This window comes from Chionomys nivalis, chromosome 12 (genome assembly GCF_950005125.1).
Source record: "Chionomys nivalis chromosome 12, mChiNiv1.1, whole genome shotgun sequence".
NCBI lineage: Eukaryota > Metazoa > Chordata > Mammalia > Rodentia > Cricetidae > Chionomys > Chionomys nivalis.
Genome location: NC_080097.1, coordinates 72379904 through 72396849, shown reverse-complemented (window position 1 = coordinate 72396849; position 16946 = coordinate 72379904). Strand labels below are relative to the sequence as shown.

The following is a 16946-nucleotide window of genomic DNA, read 5'->3' as shown; positions in this document are numbered from 1 at the left end:
GTACAAATGAAAAGAGATCTACTGCAGACTCGTAATGACTTTCAATTATTGCTAGGAGACATTTCCTATCTACAGCCAATTAATGGGGTAAAAATTGATGAACTGAGTAATTTATTCAAAACTTTAGATGTTGACAAGGACTTAAATAGTTCAAGAGCATTATCAGCTGAAACTGAAAGAGAACTGGCTTTTGTGGAAAAAAATTACAGGATACACATGTGAATCATTTGGATCCAAAGTTTGAATGCATTTTGGCTACTTTACCCTCTAAGTATTCTTCTACAGGAATATTAATGCAGAGAGAAGATATTACCTTAGAATTAATCTTTTAACTACATAAAAACAGTAAAAAATTAAAAACTTATGTGGAAAAGGTCTTTGAGTTCATTCTAAAAGGAAAATTGAGAATTGTCAATTAGTAGGAATATACCCAGCAGAATTGTAGTACCTTTTACTAATGATGAAATAGGCAAATTATGGGCAGAAAGTGAACATTGGTTAAAAAAAAAAAACTTGCAGTAATTTCTTAGCAGATATTAACAATAAATATCCCAAAAACAGAGAATTCAATTTATAAAGAGAGCTAACTGAATTCTTCCTCACTTTATAAAGGGAACACCAATATCTGGAGCCTCTACATGCTATACTGATGCAAATAAATCAGGAAAGGCAGGTTACAAATCAGAAATTTTAAGTAGAGTGGTTCAAAGTCTTTATGATTTTGTCCAAAAGTCAGAATTTTACGCTATTCTCATGGAATTAATGGACTTTATAGAACCTCTTAACATAGTCACTGATTCACAATATGCAGAAAGAATTGTTTTGCATATTGAAACTGCTGAGTTTATACTAGATGATATAGAACTGACTTTATTATCTATTCAGTTACAAGAAATAATTAGGAATAGAAGTCAACCCATATATATATATATATATATATATATATATATATATATATATATATAATACATACAGGTTTGCCAGACCCTCTAGCACAAGGTAATAAAGAAACTGATCAACTATTGATAGGAAATGTGCTGGAGGCATCAGAATTTCATTTGAAAAAAATCATGTCAATAACAAAGATTTGAAAAAAGATTTTTCCATCATTTGGTAACAAACCAAGGAAATTGTAAGGAAATGTCCTACTTGTTCTTTATACAACCAAACCCTATTACCTGCAGAAAGTAACCCAAAGGGTACTCAAAGAAATGATGTCTTACAGATGATGTGTTCCATTTTGTAGAATTTGGAAAATTAAAATATCTCCACCACACCATTGATATTTATTCAGGTTTTCAATGGGCAACTGCATTGAGTTCTGAAAAGGCTGATTCAGTAATCACACATTTGCTAGAAGTTAGGCCATCATGGGTATGTCTGTACAAATTAAGATTGACAATGCTCCAGCATATGTCTCTAGTAAAATGAAACCATTTTTGCTTATTACAATATAAAACATATTACAGGTATACCACATAATCCTACAGGTCAAGTAGTTATAGAAAGACCAAATTGAACTAAAGGATATGCTAAATAAACAGAAATGGGCAATAAAGATCCCTAGAAATCGACTGCATAATGCTATATTAACTTTCAATTTTCTAAATGCTAATGAGAAAGGAACAACATCTGTGGAGAGAAATTGGATAATAGAGAAAACTAAAGAATTAAATCAGCCTGTATACTTTAAAGATGTGTTGACTTCAGAATTGAACCCAGGATATGTGTTACGTTGGGGATAGGGTTTTGCTTTTGTTTCCACAGAAGAAGAAAAGCTATGGATACCATCAAAACTAATAAAGATTTGATTTAAACAAGAGAGACCTCTTGATTAGAAGAGGTGATAGTCCATCAACCAATATGATTATTAAATCTAAGCTAACTTATATGACTAAAAATGCTCCTCATTGGATCAGATATAACTTGTCAAAAGGGAACCTCCTCAAAGTTAGGGTAGGGGGATATAGAAATAGGATAAAAAGGTAGATTATTAAACCTACTTTTAAACCAAAACAGCAACTAATAGTTTTAAACATTTTATACTGATATGGATTTTTGTATATTGATACAAGTTTAAGATTATTTTTGTTAGAACATATTGTACATACATTTCTACTCTTGTTCAAGGTATTATACCTATGCAACTCATTTAACAAAGCAATGCAAATTTATAGTCCTTGAAAGCTATATTACCAACTATTTAGAATAGTAAATAGTAATTAGTCACTTATTACAATCTAACTTGTAATCATATTAGGTATGTTTTCAAGGTCAAACAGAGATATATTTTAGACAGGTCACCTTCAAAAACTTCAGAGATCTACAGAATATGGCATTTAAGATGCTTTAATAACATATATTCTTTTCTTTTTATGACAATTAGACATGCCTGCTCCTGGCAGTACCTATTACTTCAGAGAAGATGATGGGCATCAAAGACAATCCACGTGGAGTTTACTTTCTTTGTGACAAAAGTAAGTCACAAGGCAAGAAAGTGCTCCTGCGTCAACTGCTGACAGTATGCTGTCCAAATTGGACAAGCAGGACACAGAAGAAAGGACTGCCAAACTTTGCCAACATAAGGTAGGAGAGTCCTGCAGAATATGTTGCTTCATAGAAAAGTCTGTCAGATATGCCATGCCTATATGCTCAAGATGGATGCCCCAACGATGAAGAGGAATTCTGGGTGACTATCTAGGTGGCCAGCTGCTTCTGAGATGTCTCACAACTTTTGGAAGTCACTTATTTGCATTTCCTGATTACTCGGTTTTTTCCTTCTTGGGTCTCTGATGGAATTGAAGACTTTATAGTTATAGTTTTCTTGTTACTAGATTCTGAAAAGAAATTCACTAAAGATGTGTAAAATGTATAAGGTTGAGAGACATAAGATAGTTTGGGTAATGCAAGTTAGAATGAAAAGTGAATTAGGTACAAACTTTTGAACTCATCAAGATTAGGATATATATGAAGCATTTTCTCTGAATTTATCAATTGCTAATGGACTAGACATTGTTAATGCATTTATTGCCTGTATATTTTGTATACAGTTATTGTGCTTATTATCTATAGTTTTTCTTTTAAAAAACTATATTAGTTATAACCCTTTTTAGACAAAAAAAGGGGGAAATGTGGTGATACTTGTTCGTGCTGTAACAAATAAAGCTATCCTGAAGATCAGAGGTTAGCCACTACTTAACCATAAAGGTCTAGAGGTCCGTAAGGACAGATACGAAGTGATATTGTTGGGCAGAGAGAGGAATAGAAGGCAGAAGGACACAGGATCTTGTCCCCTTTTGTGGCTAAGGAGTTAGCAAAGTTAGGTGTGGCTTGCTCCTTTATCTCTCTGATATTTCAGCATTTACCCCTTTATCTGGCTCTGGATTTTTATTATTAAGACCAATTAGAACTCATGCAGGGTATACTGCATGACACACCATAGCTCCCAATGCCACTAGGACAAATAAAGAGGTGTTAAAGAGAAAGGAAAGATTGAAGAGTGAGGTGGGTTTTTTCTTTGTTTTGTTTTTAATTAATTTTTGGGATGTTCTTTTTTAGGGGGATGCTGCAGGGGTGAGTGGTAGATAAGGAGGGACATGGAAGTGAGCAGAATTGGGGTGCATGATGTGAAATTCCCAAAGAATCAATAAAGAATTATGATTTTTTAAATGTGTATATTTATACATGGAACTGTATGTATTATTTTTTTCTTTTAGGTAAATTGTTAGCATAATCCACTGTGGCTTTTCAGATATCCTTAGTTATTTTATCCATTTCCCTATTTATCTCCATTTTCCCATTTCCCCTACCAGATCCCTAGTATTTTACTATTCACTTTTACCCTTCTATCATCTTCTCTATTTACCTCCCCCTCTTCCTAAAGAGGACTTTTACCCAATTCCCTGATCAGATCACTTGTTCCTACTAATCCCCTCTCTTTTGCTTCCCAACATCCCTATCTTGGCAGTGGTCCCATTTCACTTTATTGATTTCTATAGTTACAAGCTAAATACTCAATCTCAAAATTTGGAGCTAGGAGCCTCTAGTAAGAGAAAACATGTGATATGTGTCTTTTTGTGTCTGGATTACCTCACTCAATATGATATTTTCTTTGGGGGGGGGTTGTTTGTTTTCTGTTTTTTAATTGATATTTATTGAGCTCTATCTACATTTTTTCTGCTCCCCTCCCTGCCTCTCCCCTCCCCTTCAACCCGCCCCCACAGTCCCCATGTCCCAATTTACTCAGGAGATCTTGTCTTTTTCTACTTTTTACTTGCCATGTAGATTTTATCTATGTAAGTCTCTCTTAGTGTCCACATGGTTGTCTAAGTTCTCTGGGATTGTGGTTTGTAGGCTGGTTTTCTTTGCCTTATGTTTAAAAACCACCTATGAGAGAGTACATCTGATAATTGTCTTTCTGTGTCTGGGTTCACTCAAAAAAATGTTTTCTAGCTCCATCCATTTTCCTGCAAAATTTAAGATGTCATTAATTTTTCTGTTGTGTAGTACTCCATTGTGTAAATATACCATATTTTCCTTATCTAGTCTTCAGTCGAGGGGCATTTAGGTTGTTTCCAGGTTCTGGCTATGACAAAGTTGCTATAAACATGGTTGAGCACATGTCCTTGTGGCATGATTGAGCATCCTTTGGATATATACCCAAAAGTGGTATTACTGGGTCTTGAGGAAGGCTGTTTCCTAATTTTCTGAGAAATTGCCACACTGATATCCAAAGGGGTTGAACCAGCTTGCATTCCCACCAGCAATGCAGAAGTGTTCCCTTTACCTACAACCTCTCCAGCATAAGTTGTCATCAGTGTTTTTGATGTTGGCCATTCTTTCAGGTGTAAGATGGACTCTCAGAGTTGTTTTGATTTGCATTTCTGATGTCTAAAGATCTTAAATATTTCCTTAAGTGTCTTTCAGCCATTTTAGATTCCTCTGTTGAGAGTTCTCTGTTTAGGTCTGTACTCCATTCTTTTATTGGATTATATGATCTTCTGGTGTCAATTTCTTGAGTTCTTTGTATATTTTAGAGATCAGACCTCTGTCTGATGTGGGGTTAGTGAAGATATTTTCCCATTCTGTAGGCTGTCATTTTGTCTTGTTGACCATGTCCTTTGCTTTACAGAAGCTTTTCAGTTTCAGGAGGTCCCATCCCATCTATTAATTGTTTCTCTCAGTGTCTGTGCTACTGGGGTTATATTTAGGAAGTGGTCCCCTGTGCCAATGAGTTCAAGTGTACTTCCCACTTTTTTCTTCTCGTGGCTTATAGGTCTATTTAAATTGCTCACCTGGTCTTGATTTAATTTTGGTATATGGTATCTATCTAAAAAATTGTCCATTTCTTTTATATCTTCCAATTTTGTGGAATACAGGTTTTGTAGTAAGACCTAATGATTCCCTGAATTTCCTCAGTGTCTGTTGTCATTTTTCCCTTTTCTCTTATGATTTTGTTAATTTGGATGTTCTCTCTCCGCCTTTTGATTAGTTTGGATAGGGTTTGTCAATCTTATTGATTTTCTCATTTGCAGTTATTTTTTGTCCAGGGTGATAAACACTTGTCAAGTTTCATCCTTCTGCATGGAGATACCTAGTTTTCCATTAATTTACGTTTTGTCTGATTTTAAATGTATGTTGTTAAAGCTATGGAACAATTTTCATGTACCTCAAAGATTTTGTTGCTTTCATTTTCATTTAGTTTCAGGATGCTGTTTATTTTTTCCTTGATTTCTTCCTTGGCCCAAATCATTTAGTAATGAACTGTTTCACCTCAACAAGTCTGCATATTTACTAAATTATTTTTGCTATCAATTTTAAATTTTATTACAGAAAATTGCCACAATTAGGTGCTGTGGTGGTTTGAATAAGAATGGTCCACACAGGTTCATATATTTGGATGCTTAGTCACTAGGGACTAGCACTATTTGAAAGAAAAAGATGGATTAAGGTGCTGGCCTTGGCGTAAATATGTCTCTTCTTATGGATCAAAATGTAGCTCTCAGCCACTTCTCCAGCACCATGCCCACTTGCTGCCATGCTTTCAGCCATAATGTAATGGACTAAGTTTCTGAAACTCTAAGCAAGCCCCCAATAAGTGCTATCTTTTATAAGAGCTGTCTTAGTCATGGTCTTCCTTCACAGCAATACAACAGTGTTTCCTCAGACAATGAACTGGAACATCCGCAGAACCAGCTAGGATCACTCACACACTGCTCTACACTCTGCAGGAATCTTAGTGCTAAGCTGGACATGCACACAAAACAGGGCAGGATACTCTCCCAGGTGCTTACCACCTCTCTCATGTATACAAACAGTGACCGCTGTCTCCACCAAGCATAGAGAACTCCAGCTGATGCCTCACGTTCCAAAAACTATGACAGGAAACTATGAAAATATACTGATAATGAATGATTACTAAGAAATGTTATTAGCTTAAAAGCAAAGACAGCAAGTTGGATGTAGGGACACACACCTGAGTGCTAGCTGTGTGGACGTTGGATAATCACTTCAAGGCCAGCCTGGGTAATGTTAAGATAGAGCATGCCTAGAAAAGAAGAACAGGAAGAAAATGAGGAGAGGGGAGTAGGGAGAGAAATAGAGAGAGGAAGGGAGTAGGAGGGAAGAGAGAAGGGAAGTAAGGAAATAAGCAGAAGGCATCAAGCGTTACTGAAACTGCCTAGCAACAAGTCCTTCACTTTGTTTTTCTTAACATACAATCTCCAGAACCCAGTCATTTTCTTGGGTATATCAATCTCTCAGTGGTTATCACCCTTCTCCCAAGACATTTCCTTACACAGAAGTGTCACCTCTTTGCTCCCACACGCTTTTCTGGTAGTATCTGGTCCCCCTTAGTTTAGTATAGTGTCCCTGCCTCCAGAATTCCTTCCCGACTGGGCCACCTCTCCTGGCCCTTAGACATACTCTGTCTCCTTCCCTCTCTCTCTCTTAGACAGTGCCTCATGTATCCTAGGCTTCTCTCGAACTCGCTATATAGTTGAGAATGTCCTTAAACTTCCGAACCTCCTGCCTCCACCTCCCCAGTGCTGGGGATTATAGGCATGCACCACTAGTGTCTAATTTAATGTCCTAGAAACAAAGTTCATCCCTGGAACATTGCTGGGTCTGGTGTTTGAGTGAGAACGGCCCCCACAGGCTTAAGTATTTAAACTTTAGTCTCTAGTTGGCGAAATTGTTTGGGGAGGCTATGGAACTTTTAGAATGGGAGTCTTCCTAGAGGACATGTCACTAGGGATGGACTTTGAGAGTTTGTAGCTTCACCCAATTTCTACTGTATGCCCCCTGCTTCCTGTCGGGGGGGGGTGTTCCATGGGACCTTTCTGCCTCTTGCTCTGGGTATCCACTACCATGCCTCTCCTGCCATCGTGGACTCTCCCTTTGGAACCATAAGCCAAAATAAACTCTTCTCTGAGTTATTTTTGGTCATGGTATTTCATCATAGCAGCAAGAAAGTAGGTGATACACTAGGCAAGCCACCTACTAATGAAGCTGTGGGCCCAACAGACCACTTTTCAGAACATCTAATGTTGGAGTGGTAGCTCACACCTGTAATCTCAGCACTTGGGAGGTGGAGAAGGAAGACTGGAAGCTTAAGACAAGCCTTAGCTATGCAATAAACTTGAAGCTAGCATGGGCTATCTGAGACCATTGCAAAAACAAACAGCACCCTATATAGTACAGTGGTGTCTCTTTTGTTTGCTGTGGTTTCTGTTACTTGTGTGGTTGACAAAGAATAAAACATACTAAATTGAAAACTTCACAAGTTTTAAATAACATTCATTACAGTATATTGTTATAACTGGTCTGCTGGATTATCGACTATCCCTAATAGCAGTACCTATATTATGAGTTTAACATTATCATAGATACATATGCATAAGAAAAAGTTTTATACGAAGATCATTTCCATTCAAGGCTCAGAGTATCTGCTAAGGAGTATTGTGATGTATTTCTTGTGGATTTGGGAGGTGGGTGATATATAAAATTCACAATTAAAAATGATTTGGGGCAGGGAAGATGGCCCAGTGGTAAAGTGCTAGCTGCACAAGCATGAGGACCTGAGTTCAGACCCCAGGGCCACATAGAAGGCAGCTTATGTCTGCAACCACGGAGCTGAGGCAGTATAGTCAAGTGAATCCCAGAGCTGGCCAGTCAGATAGTTAGCTGAATTAAGGAGCTGAATTAAGGTTCAGTGAGAGACTTTGTTTCAAGAAATATGGTGGAGTAACTGAGGCCGACATCCCATATCAGCCTTTCACCACAAGCATAGGTATTCATGTGCACTGGTACCCACATGTACATCTGAAGCCCACAGAAACACATATCACACACACAAACACACACACACACAGAGAGAGAGAGAGAGAGAGAAAAAGAGAGAGAGAGAGAGAGAGAGATTGATTTCTGTCTCTGAGCCAGCTCTCCCAACATACCTGCCCCCTATGACATGGTTCTCTGTGTACTCAGTTTTTTGAGAACAAAGTCTAAATCTTTGGCCCAAACGCTCAATGTCTCAAAATAAAAGTGCAACAGAAACCAAAGCATTGAGTTCAAAATCTTACCCTCTTTAGTTTGGTGGCCAAGTTTTCTGTTAACTAAGTAAGTTCCTAGCCATTGTGCCCCAGTTCCTTTGAAGCTCAAAAGTGGACAGGGAATTTACAAGGCTGTCTGCTAACCCTAGAGAGGGGCTGCTGTTTTATCTTAAAATATGTGTATAATAAATCACTGCTGAGAGCTATCAGAGCCTTTCCAGGACCTGTGAAGAGGTCTTTACTCTATGAATCTTGAAAAAAAAAATGCCTGAAGGAAAAAAAAAAACAAAAACAGCAAAAGTGGTTCTAAGAAGCATTCCAGAGGGTTTTCCTCTTAATGTAAATGATCAAGTGTGAGGTGAAGGGATGCAGGCGAGGCTGCAGCAGCTCTCTACTGCCCCTGGTGGCAACATGATCCTCGGGCTTCTACCACCCCCCCACCCTCCACCACCACCCCACCCCACCCCCCGCCCCCACCCTCCCACTCCCCTACCCCGTATTCATTCTTCGGTTCTTTTCCATCCACGGTTTCCAGGGGGCTCTCTGTATGCCAAAACCAGCGAACCTCCAAATATTTGCTGAAGTGTCAGGAACCTAACAATGTTCCCATTCTGTTTGCTTCTGCCCAGATGAGGATGGCTGGTTCTCATAACTGTGTAACTTCCTTTCTGTAGCAGACCCAGCTGCCTAATCTGACCGTGCAAACCAACCAAAGGCAACAGGGACAGACTGCCATGCTCGATACATAGTCCTGGCAGCATAAACTTACCCTTGATAGAAGCTCCCTAGCCTGAACCCTCAGAACGGGCCAGCGCTGTGACGAATGCTGTTCCTGGAGTACCATTCCCATGATAGCCTGAGAGAGGGAAAAGAGAGAATCTGATGGCCCACCAGTCTGCAGGTCAGAGTCCAGGGGCTCACAGGTGCCCTAAGATTAAAGTAAGAAGGAATGGACCTTGGTGGCAGCCAGAGGAGCTAAGCTTCCCCCAGGAGACAAATTTCTAAAGAAGCTTGAAACTGGACTCTTCTTTCTTTGGGGGTTACTACAAATCAACCCTCTTTACTAGGGGATAAATGTGGTCCTGCCAATGAGCAGACCAGGTCAGATACTCTGAGAAAGAGTAAAAAAAAAGTGCCTGTAAGTCCCCAAAGGTGACAGAAACAGCACTCCCACATGCAACTACTGATGACAGAGCTACCTTTAATGGCAATCTCATTCAGGGCTACTGGTAAAGACTCGAGTGGCCATTCTGTGGTGAACGGGTCTAAATCCAGAAAATTGAGACTGCATCAAAATAAAGCTTGATGGTCTGTCAAAAACAGCAAACATGAACTATCCTTGCTTCTCCTCCCTGCAGATATGTAACCAGCTTGCACCTCACGTTTCCTAGAAGGCAAAGCCAATAGTACAGACAACTTTTAAGGAAAGGTAAGCAAGAACGTACAATAGGGTCATGGCTAGGAGGATTCTGGTACTCAATAAACAAGAGGTAAGTTTAGATAAAACTAAATTTGCTTCATAAGTAGAACATATAAGGAAGAACAAAAGAATTAACAAAAGACATCTATTATTTAATATTTCACAGGTATTAAAGTTACCTTCAGGAGCTGGAGAGATGGCTCAGTAGTTAGGAGAGCTTGCTGCTCTTCCAGAGGATCCAAGTTCTCTCCTCAGCATCCTCACTGGGTGGCTCACAACAGCCTGTGTAATTCTAAAACTGGGGGACCCAATATCCTCCTTTGGCTTCTATAGGCACCAGAACACACAAATGAAGTTACCTTCATAATAACTTATAAAGTTAGAGCTTAACTCTGAAAGTGAAAAATTACTGAAGGAACCAGTTAATTTCTTAAAACCTTAAGTGTGAACAAAACTGGAGTCTTTATTCACCAGTGTGACTCACAGAAAAGGTGTGTGTGGCCAGAGTTCAATGAGCCTAAACTCCACCATTGTGCTGGAAGAGGAAGTCACACCCAAACCAGGCCTAACTGCTGCTGCCTACACAGCTGCCAACCAGAGCCCACAGACAGAGACCTGCTGAGTCTACATTAGCATGTGAGGCAGAGTGCTCACTTTATAAACCAAAACCACAAAAGTGTGAGTTCCACAGGAGACCCTTTCAAAAATAGATGAAAGAAAATGAGACATGACCCAATTAGTAAGTCAGTGCAGAGTCCTATTTCCTGGCCCTTCCCCTTTGCACACACAATCGAGAACTTCACCTGATGAACTTAGCATTAATAACCTCTTATCAAATCTCCAATATTGGGGCTGGAAAATGGCTCAGAAGGTAAGATCACTAGCTGCTCTTGCAGATGACCCAGTTCCTAGAATGCACAAGGCAGCTCAAAATCATGTATAACTCCAATTCCAGGGGATTGGACACCATCTTCTTGGCCTCCGCAGGTACCAGGCACACATGTGGTACAAATATACACACATGGACAAACATTTATACAAATAATTTTTGTTGTTGTTGTTTCTAATATTGACTTTGTCTTGCTGAGGCTGTCTCCTCTTCCCCAAGTACAGACAAGGCAGCAACATGACGAAAGCTGTGATGGGCAGCATAGGGGACCTGCTATGGAAAGTACCCTGAAGACATCTTAAAGTTCAATGATACTGATGACCAAAAAGAGAAGCAAGACACAAAACTTTCTAAAACTTGCAACTTAAACCTTTCGGGAAAATAATTCTGTAAATTTTTTTGAAGGGCTAGAGAGATGGCTCTGTGGTTAAAAGCATGTCATGTTCTTGCAGAGGACTTAGATCAGTTCCTAGTACTCACATAGTGGCTCACAGCCATCCATAATTCAAGCTTCAGAGGATCTGATGTCCTCTTTTGACCTCTAAGGGTACCAGGCACATTCAAGCAAAACACTCACACATTTAAAAACAAAAAAATTGAGACCAGTCCACATGGATGACCTGAAACATGGCTATAAGCAAATATTAAAATACTTAAAAAGGGTACTTGGGTGTAATACAGAGCCCCAATGTGCCTGCTCATCCATCAAATCACTGGGTAAACCAGAGGATCATGCAATGCATCTGTAACATGCCACTATGACCACTCTCCAGTAATGAGACAAACCAACTTCCTTCTTATATGGCTTTTATAAAAGCACCAGTCCCACAGTGAATATCTTTTAGAAAATTTCACCTAAATCAAAGAGGAGTCCAAAAATGAAACTGCAGCAGATGAGGGGAAAAGTGGAGAATGTTCTCCAGAGTCCATGCTCAAGGCTACAAAGACCAGCTGAGGCAGATCCTACCTCCCCTGCAGGGGCCTGAGCTGTAACTCGCGCTCCAGCTGCTCTGCAGTCAGGGTGCCCTGGATGGCTTCACACCCGGGGTTGAACACAGAGTAGGCGCTCTTCTCCCCCTCTTTCTTCTCCTCAGGACCCCGAGTCCCTACATACATCCAGTAAAACATAGACAGGACAAAATAAGCCAGGCCAAATTCCAGTTCTACAAACAGACCCAGCAGGACCAACCAGAGAAGAACCTTCAAGAAGGTGATGTTAGTCAGGAGAGACTGGTGTCGAGATGAAGGCAGAGGGACCGCTGCACTCTGGGGAGGCTGCTGAGCTTCTTCCTAGGACACAGAAGTAAGGAAGTAAGAATGGGAGGGTAACAGAGCCAAGAGGATACAATTAATTGGAAAAGGCGAAACTTAACTGCTCTAGGACAGTTGCTAGCTCACTGATTTCTATTTTCTTGCATTCCTCTCTAAAGCAATCATTGCCAGAGGGCTTAGACGCCCTGTTCCAAACCAATCAACACTGATGGGCACTCAATGAGATGTGACCCCAACAAAAACCTGCCAGTATTGAGATGGGATCCATTCATGGGAGCCAATTCTTCAGATTAGCTGGCTGCTAACAAAACCTACTTTGTGCCCCCAACAGAACCTGACCAATAATTGATAATGCCGCAGCTGCGGTACTTGTCCCCCAGTCACAGTCAACACACTGTGCTGATTTGATGAGGTTGAAATGTCCAGAGTAACTCAGTTCTAAGATGGAGACCATACCCAAACCAAGAAACAAAAACCCCTTTCACATAAAAAAAAAAAAGCCATGACATCCACCAAAGTCATTACCACCCTACACCATACTATCCTATCCATGACTTCATTGCTCATCCTAAAGCCTGAGAAGCATCTTCTAACTAGATTTCTTGCCTCCTCTCTCTTCTCACTCCCCAAGCCAGCCTGTGCACAAATGTTCAATGAGTTCTCCAAACTACCTCTACCCACACATCTGCAATAAAATCAATGGCCTGCATGTTAAAATCCAAAATTCTTGTGGGAAGACCCAGGCCAGGTGCTAGGGGAAGCCCCTGGTATGTAGGTCACTTTAGGAGCTTTGTCTGCTAGTTTCTAAGTTTTTGCAAGTTTCTTTTGGATACATAGCAAAAAAATAGGTTTTATACTATAGCCCAGTACACAGGTGTATGGAAACCAAAATCAGTACTATCTGCCTGGAAAAGCTCTCTTGCATGCCAAATTATTCAGCAACTTTAAAGGGAACAAGATCCTATGTTGATTTTATCATCCATGAATGGGTCATAACTTGCATCTTGAAAAGCAAGGGCCTAAAAATTTTCTGTCCTTTTTATTTAATTGGGTGATCTAGAGGGGGAACAGGAAGAGTTTAATGGCAAACAAAATGCCAAAGGGGACAAACACAGGAGAACACCTGAAAATTCACAGCTGAGAACTGTGTCTAGTGCTCATCCCGTCTGCCTTTTCCACAACAGCTATGTGCAAAGCGTTTGTGCTCATACATTACTAATTGGCATGGCTCAGAGAACACATTTCCATGACTCCAGTAGCAAGCTGCTATCTAGCTGAGGGCCCTTTCCAGAGGAGGACAAAGGCAGAGACAAACAAAGGTATAGAAAGTGAGATTTGGGTTGGGGAAGCGCACTAGAAGTTGACATTGGATGTCACTTCCATTGCTGTCCACATTTATTTTTGGCACAGGATCTCTCACTGAACCTGGATGTCATCAATTAGGACAGACTGGCCGGCCAGAGGACTCCAGGGACTCTCCTGTCTCTGCATCCTCAGTGCTAAGACTACAATTCACCAAGTGCAGCCTTTATATGGGTGCAGGGGATTGCACTCAGGTCCTCACACTTGCATGAGCTGTCTCCTTAGCTCCAGAAAGAACATCTGAGCAATAGAGCCCTTTGAACCAAAGCTAGGAGGTCAGGAGTTGCAGACCAGGATGGAGAATGAACCTCCAGGGCTGAATTCTATACTAGGAGCTTTTCTAGATAGGGCCATAGATGGCAAGTTCCCAGAGGATTGAACATTTGCAAGCTTTTAATCACAAAGTGACACAACCTCATCATTTGGGGGGACTACTTTCCTCCAGGAAAACTTGGGCAAAGGAAGATAAAGGGCATGGATATTGCAATTTAGAAAATTGTAATAAGAATTTTTATACCATGGCAAACACAGAAAGGTTATATATAGTCAGTGAAACGAACCTCAAGTCAAGTCCCTTAAGAAAGGGAGAGTGATTAGTGCCACTGCCGGTCCCAGTCCCACCCCAGCATTCCCTCTCATCAATTTCCACATTTTTAATAAAAGAAGTTTTCTCTTGAGTTGAGCTTCTCTAGGCTCAACTCAATGATTTCATTTTCCTTCAGAAATGAGTCAAGAATGCTCTATGTGGGTTAGACATTGTCTTTGTGTTTGTTTGTTTGTTTGTTTGTTTGTTTGTTTTTCAAGACAGGGTTTCTCTGTAGCTTTGGAGCCTGTCCTGGAACTAGCTCTTGTAGACCAGGCTGGTCTCGAACTCACAGAGATCCGCCTGCCTCTGCCTCCTGAGTGCTGGGATTAAAGGCGTGCGCCACCACCACTTTGCACATATTTGGACAAGAAACTAAGGCCTTGTGATTGCTGAAAAAGCATAGTGTGCTGGTTCATTTCTTGTCAAGTTGACCCAAACTAGAGTCTTCTGAGAAGAAGGACTCTCAATTGAGAAATGCGATCTACCTGTAGACAAGTCTATACCCTCTAAGTTAAAATAAATCCTTTCCTCCCCAAGTGGCTTTTGGTTATGGTATTTATCACAGTAACAGAAACAAAATTAGAACACACATTTTCTCCTTGGAGTGTTTCATATTTCCACCCAGACAAGGCTCCCTGCCAGGATGAGAACTACGTGAAGACACAGACTCAATTGGATATTAATCCAACTTTTTCCACCATGATCACTCACGATTAAACTGGAATACCCTTCTCTAGTCCAAGAGTGACAAGCAAGTTCATGTACACCACCACAGGCAGTTACAGTGACCACACTTCGGAATGTTTTGTAGTCAGACCCTTTTCCCCAGGCCTGACCCTGCTTAGCTTCAGAAATCAGTTGCATTCAGAGTGGTATGGCCACAGGCTCAATCCTTTCCCACCTCCAAATCCCCTTTCTAAAACACAAGCTACCTGAGACACTGGCTACCTCTACCCACGGTGTGCCACTTTTGATCAACAACCACTTAGACCTTTATCCTCCACTAGCAGTGGACTGCAGCTGTTTCTCAAAGCCACGTGGCACTTGTAATTAACTGACTGTGAACAACCTAAATGCAGAGATGCTTCTTTCTTCGAGGTCCCCAGACCTTCGCTTTCTCTTTGCAATTAGCTGCTGCACAGGACCGTGTCTGGGACGCGCTAACACACATTGGGGAAATAATGGCGTTCAGCCACTGTGCAGGCGAGGAGAGAGCACACAGGCTGCAAAGGGCTTTGAGCGGCAGAAGCCGTGGGCGTGGCCCAGCGCGGAGGCGGGGCTCCAAAGTGCTAGCCTCTCTCCTCACCTGAGCCTGGTTGGGCCGGGCCCGCGTAATGGCAGGGCTTGCTTTCCGCTTCAGGAAGCGTCGCAGCCAGCCCGTGGCTGTCTTTGGGGTCGCTGCCGCTGGCTCCGCCTTCGCTGCTGAGGTCTGCTCGCCCTGGCTGGCCGTGGAGGGCTGGCTCACCAGCCCGGCCCGTTTGCGGGCCTCCCGGAACTCTGCTAACCTCTGTTCCATAGCGTCCTCCCGCCCGCTCTCTGGCGCGTGCTCGGCCCTTCCTGGGCCGCCTTGCGCCTGCGCGGGTGGCTCACTGTTGCGTCTGCGCGTTCCGGTCGCATCTGGCCGGAATTTTCCCAGGCATTGTGACGTCCTGTTGATTGCATGTACCCTGGAGCAGTTCTCTCTTCTTACGCTCGTGGACGGCGTGTCCACCTCCTCGGGCTAAACTATGAGAACCGTTGTGTGTTCCTGGATTTTGGTCGGGCCGCAGAACTGAGTTCTGACGTGTTTGCCCCTCACCTCAGCAAACTGGTCCTCACCGTCTGGCCGCAGTTCCGTGGAGTATGCCTGCGGGAGTCAGTGATCCGCACCACAGTGAGAAAGCCATCCCAGGACAAGGGAGGAGGCCTGTGGTGGTGTTTGGGAAGTTCCCCGTGTCATGAAGGCAGGACGCTTCCTACCTTCTTCCTGTTATGGGGTATGCCAACCTCGCTGAAGTTTGTGCACACCTCCATTTATTAATTTATCTATCTATGTGTGTGTGTGTGTGTGCGCGCGCGCGTGTTTGCTTGCTACACTAGAGGTGCGCTGAAATGACAAGTCAGAAATGTAAAACAAACGAACTTACTGCGGTTCAATTTAAAATAAACAAATCTAGAAGAGGGGCTCAAAAGAGTGTAAGGACCAGAGGTAGGAGGGGACCGGACTGAAACAGTGTCTCCTGGCCATCACGGGACCACGGCACTCAAGAACTCCCAGCAGCTGTGGTTACCTGCACAAGCTCAAGCTAGCCAACATTCCTGGGCAGGCTCGCAAGCCCCCACCCGACTGAGGAGCTACTGATGGATGATACCTTCTAAGGGAGGAAGAGTCAGTTTATGTGGGCTCTGGTGGGTCAACCATACCCCAGTGGGTAGCACACGAGTGGGAATCTATGGGCTATTTTATACAAACTGAAAAGGAGACAAGGTGGGAAGGGATTAATGTGGGAGGAGTTAGGGAGAAGAGTGGGCATGAATATGACCAAAATATATTGTATGCGTGTGTGAACTTGTCAAAAATTAATAAAAAATAAAATATGTAGATTTTAAACGGTAGCCCCAGCTGTGCACTTGTGTAACTATTACCCAGAAAAGATCATTTCTAGAACTCTGGGTGTGCTTGCTTCTTCTCCCAATTAGTATTTACACAAAAAAATACAATTTCAGATCTGTTTTACAGATTCTTAAAGCTATAACCTAAGCACCACTTGCAGAATTGAGTCTCAGATATTTTTGGATACTGCTGAGTTTGAGTCAAAGAGCCAGAAAATGGAGTCCCATTCATTTACCAAATGTTTGTCTGGGCTGTGTGTTAAGTACTGTACC

The 16946-nt window shown here is 41.7% G+C and overlaps 1 protein-coding gene across 7 annotated transcripts in view; it reads right to left on the bottom strand.

Moving 5' to 3' along the window:
* Saysd1 (SAYSVFN motif domain containing 1) overlaps nt 1-15627 on the bottom strand; it is a 68663-nt gene extending 53036 nt beyond the window's left edge. Inside the window, exons 1-5 of one of the 7 annotated variants that reach the window (XM_057786362.1) lie at nt 15388-15627; nt 11829-12151; nt 9322-10299; nt 6476-6547; nt 2265-2837 (exon numbers count right to left, since the gene is read on the bottom strand). In XM_057786362.1, coding sequence (XP_057642345.1) covers nt 10245-10299; nt 11829-12151; nt 15388-15597 — 588 coding nt within the window. In that variant the 5' untranslated portion in view covers nt 15598-15627 and the 3' untranslated portion in view covers nt 2265-2837; nt 6476-6547; nt 9322-10244. Of the gene's footprint in view, nt 1-1011; nt 1381-2264; nt 2838-4247; nt 6548-9321; nt 10300-11828; nt 12152-15387 lie in introns of those variants that run through there. The other 6 variants (XM_057786360.1, XM_057786359.1, XM_057786361.1 and 3 more) reach the window with 6 other exon arrangements.
* Nucleotides 15628-16946: the final 1319 nt, after the last annotated feature.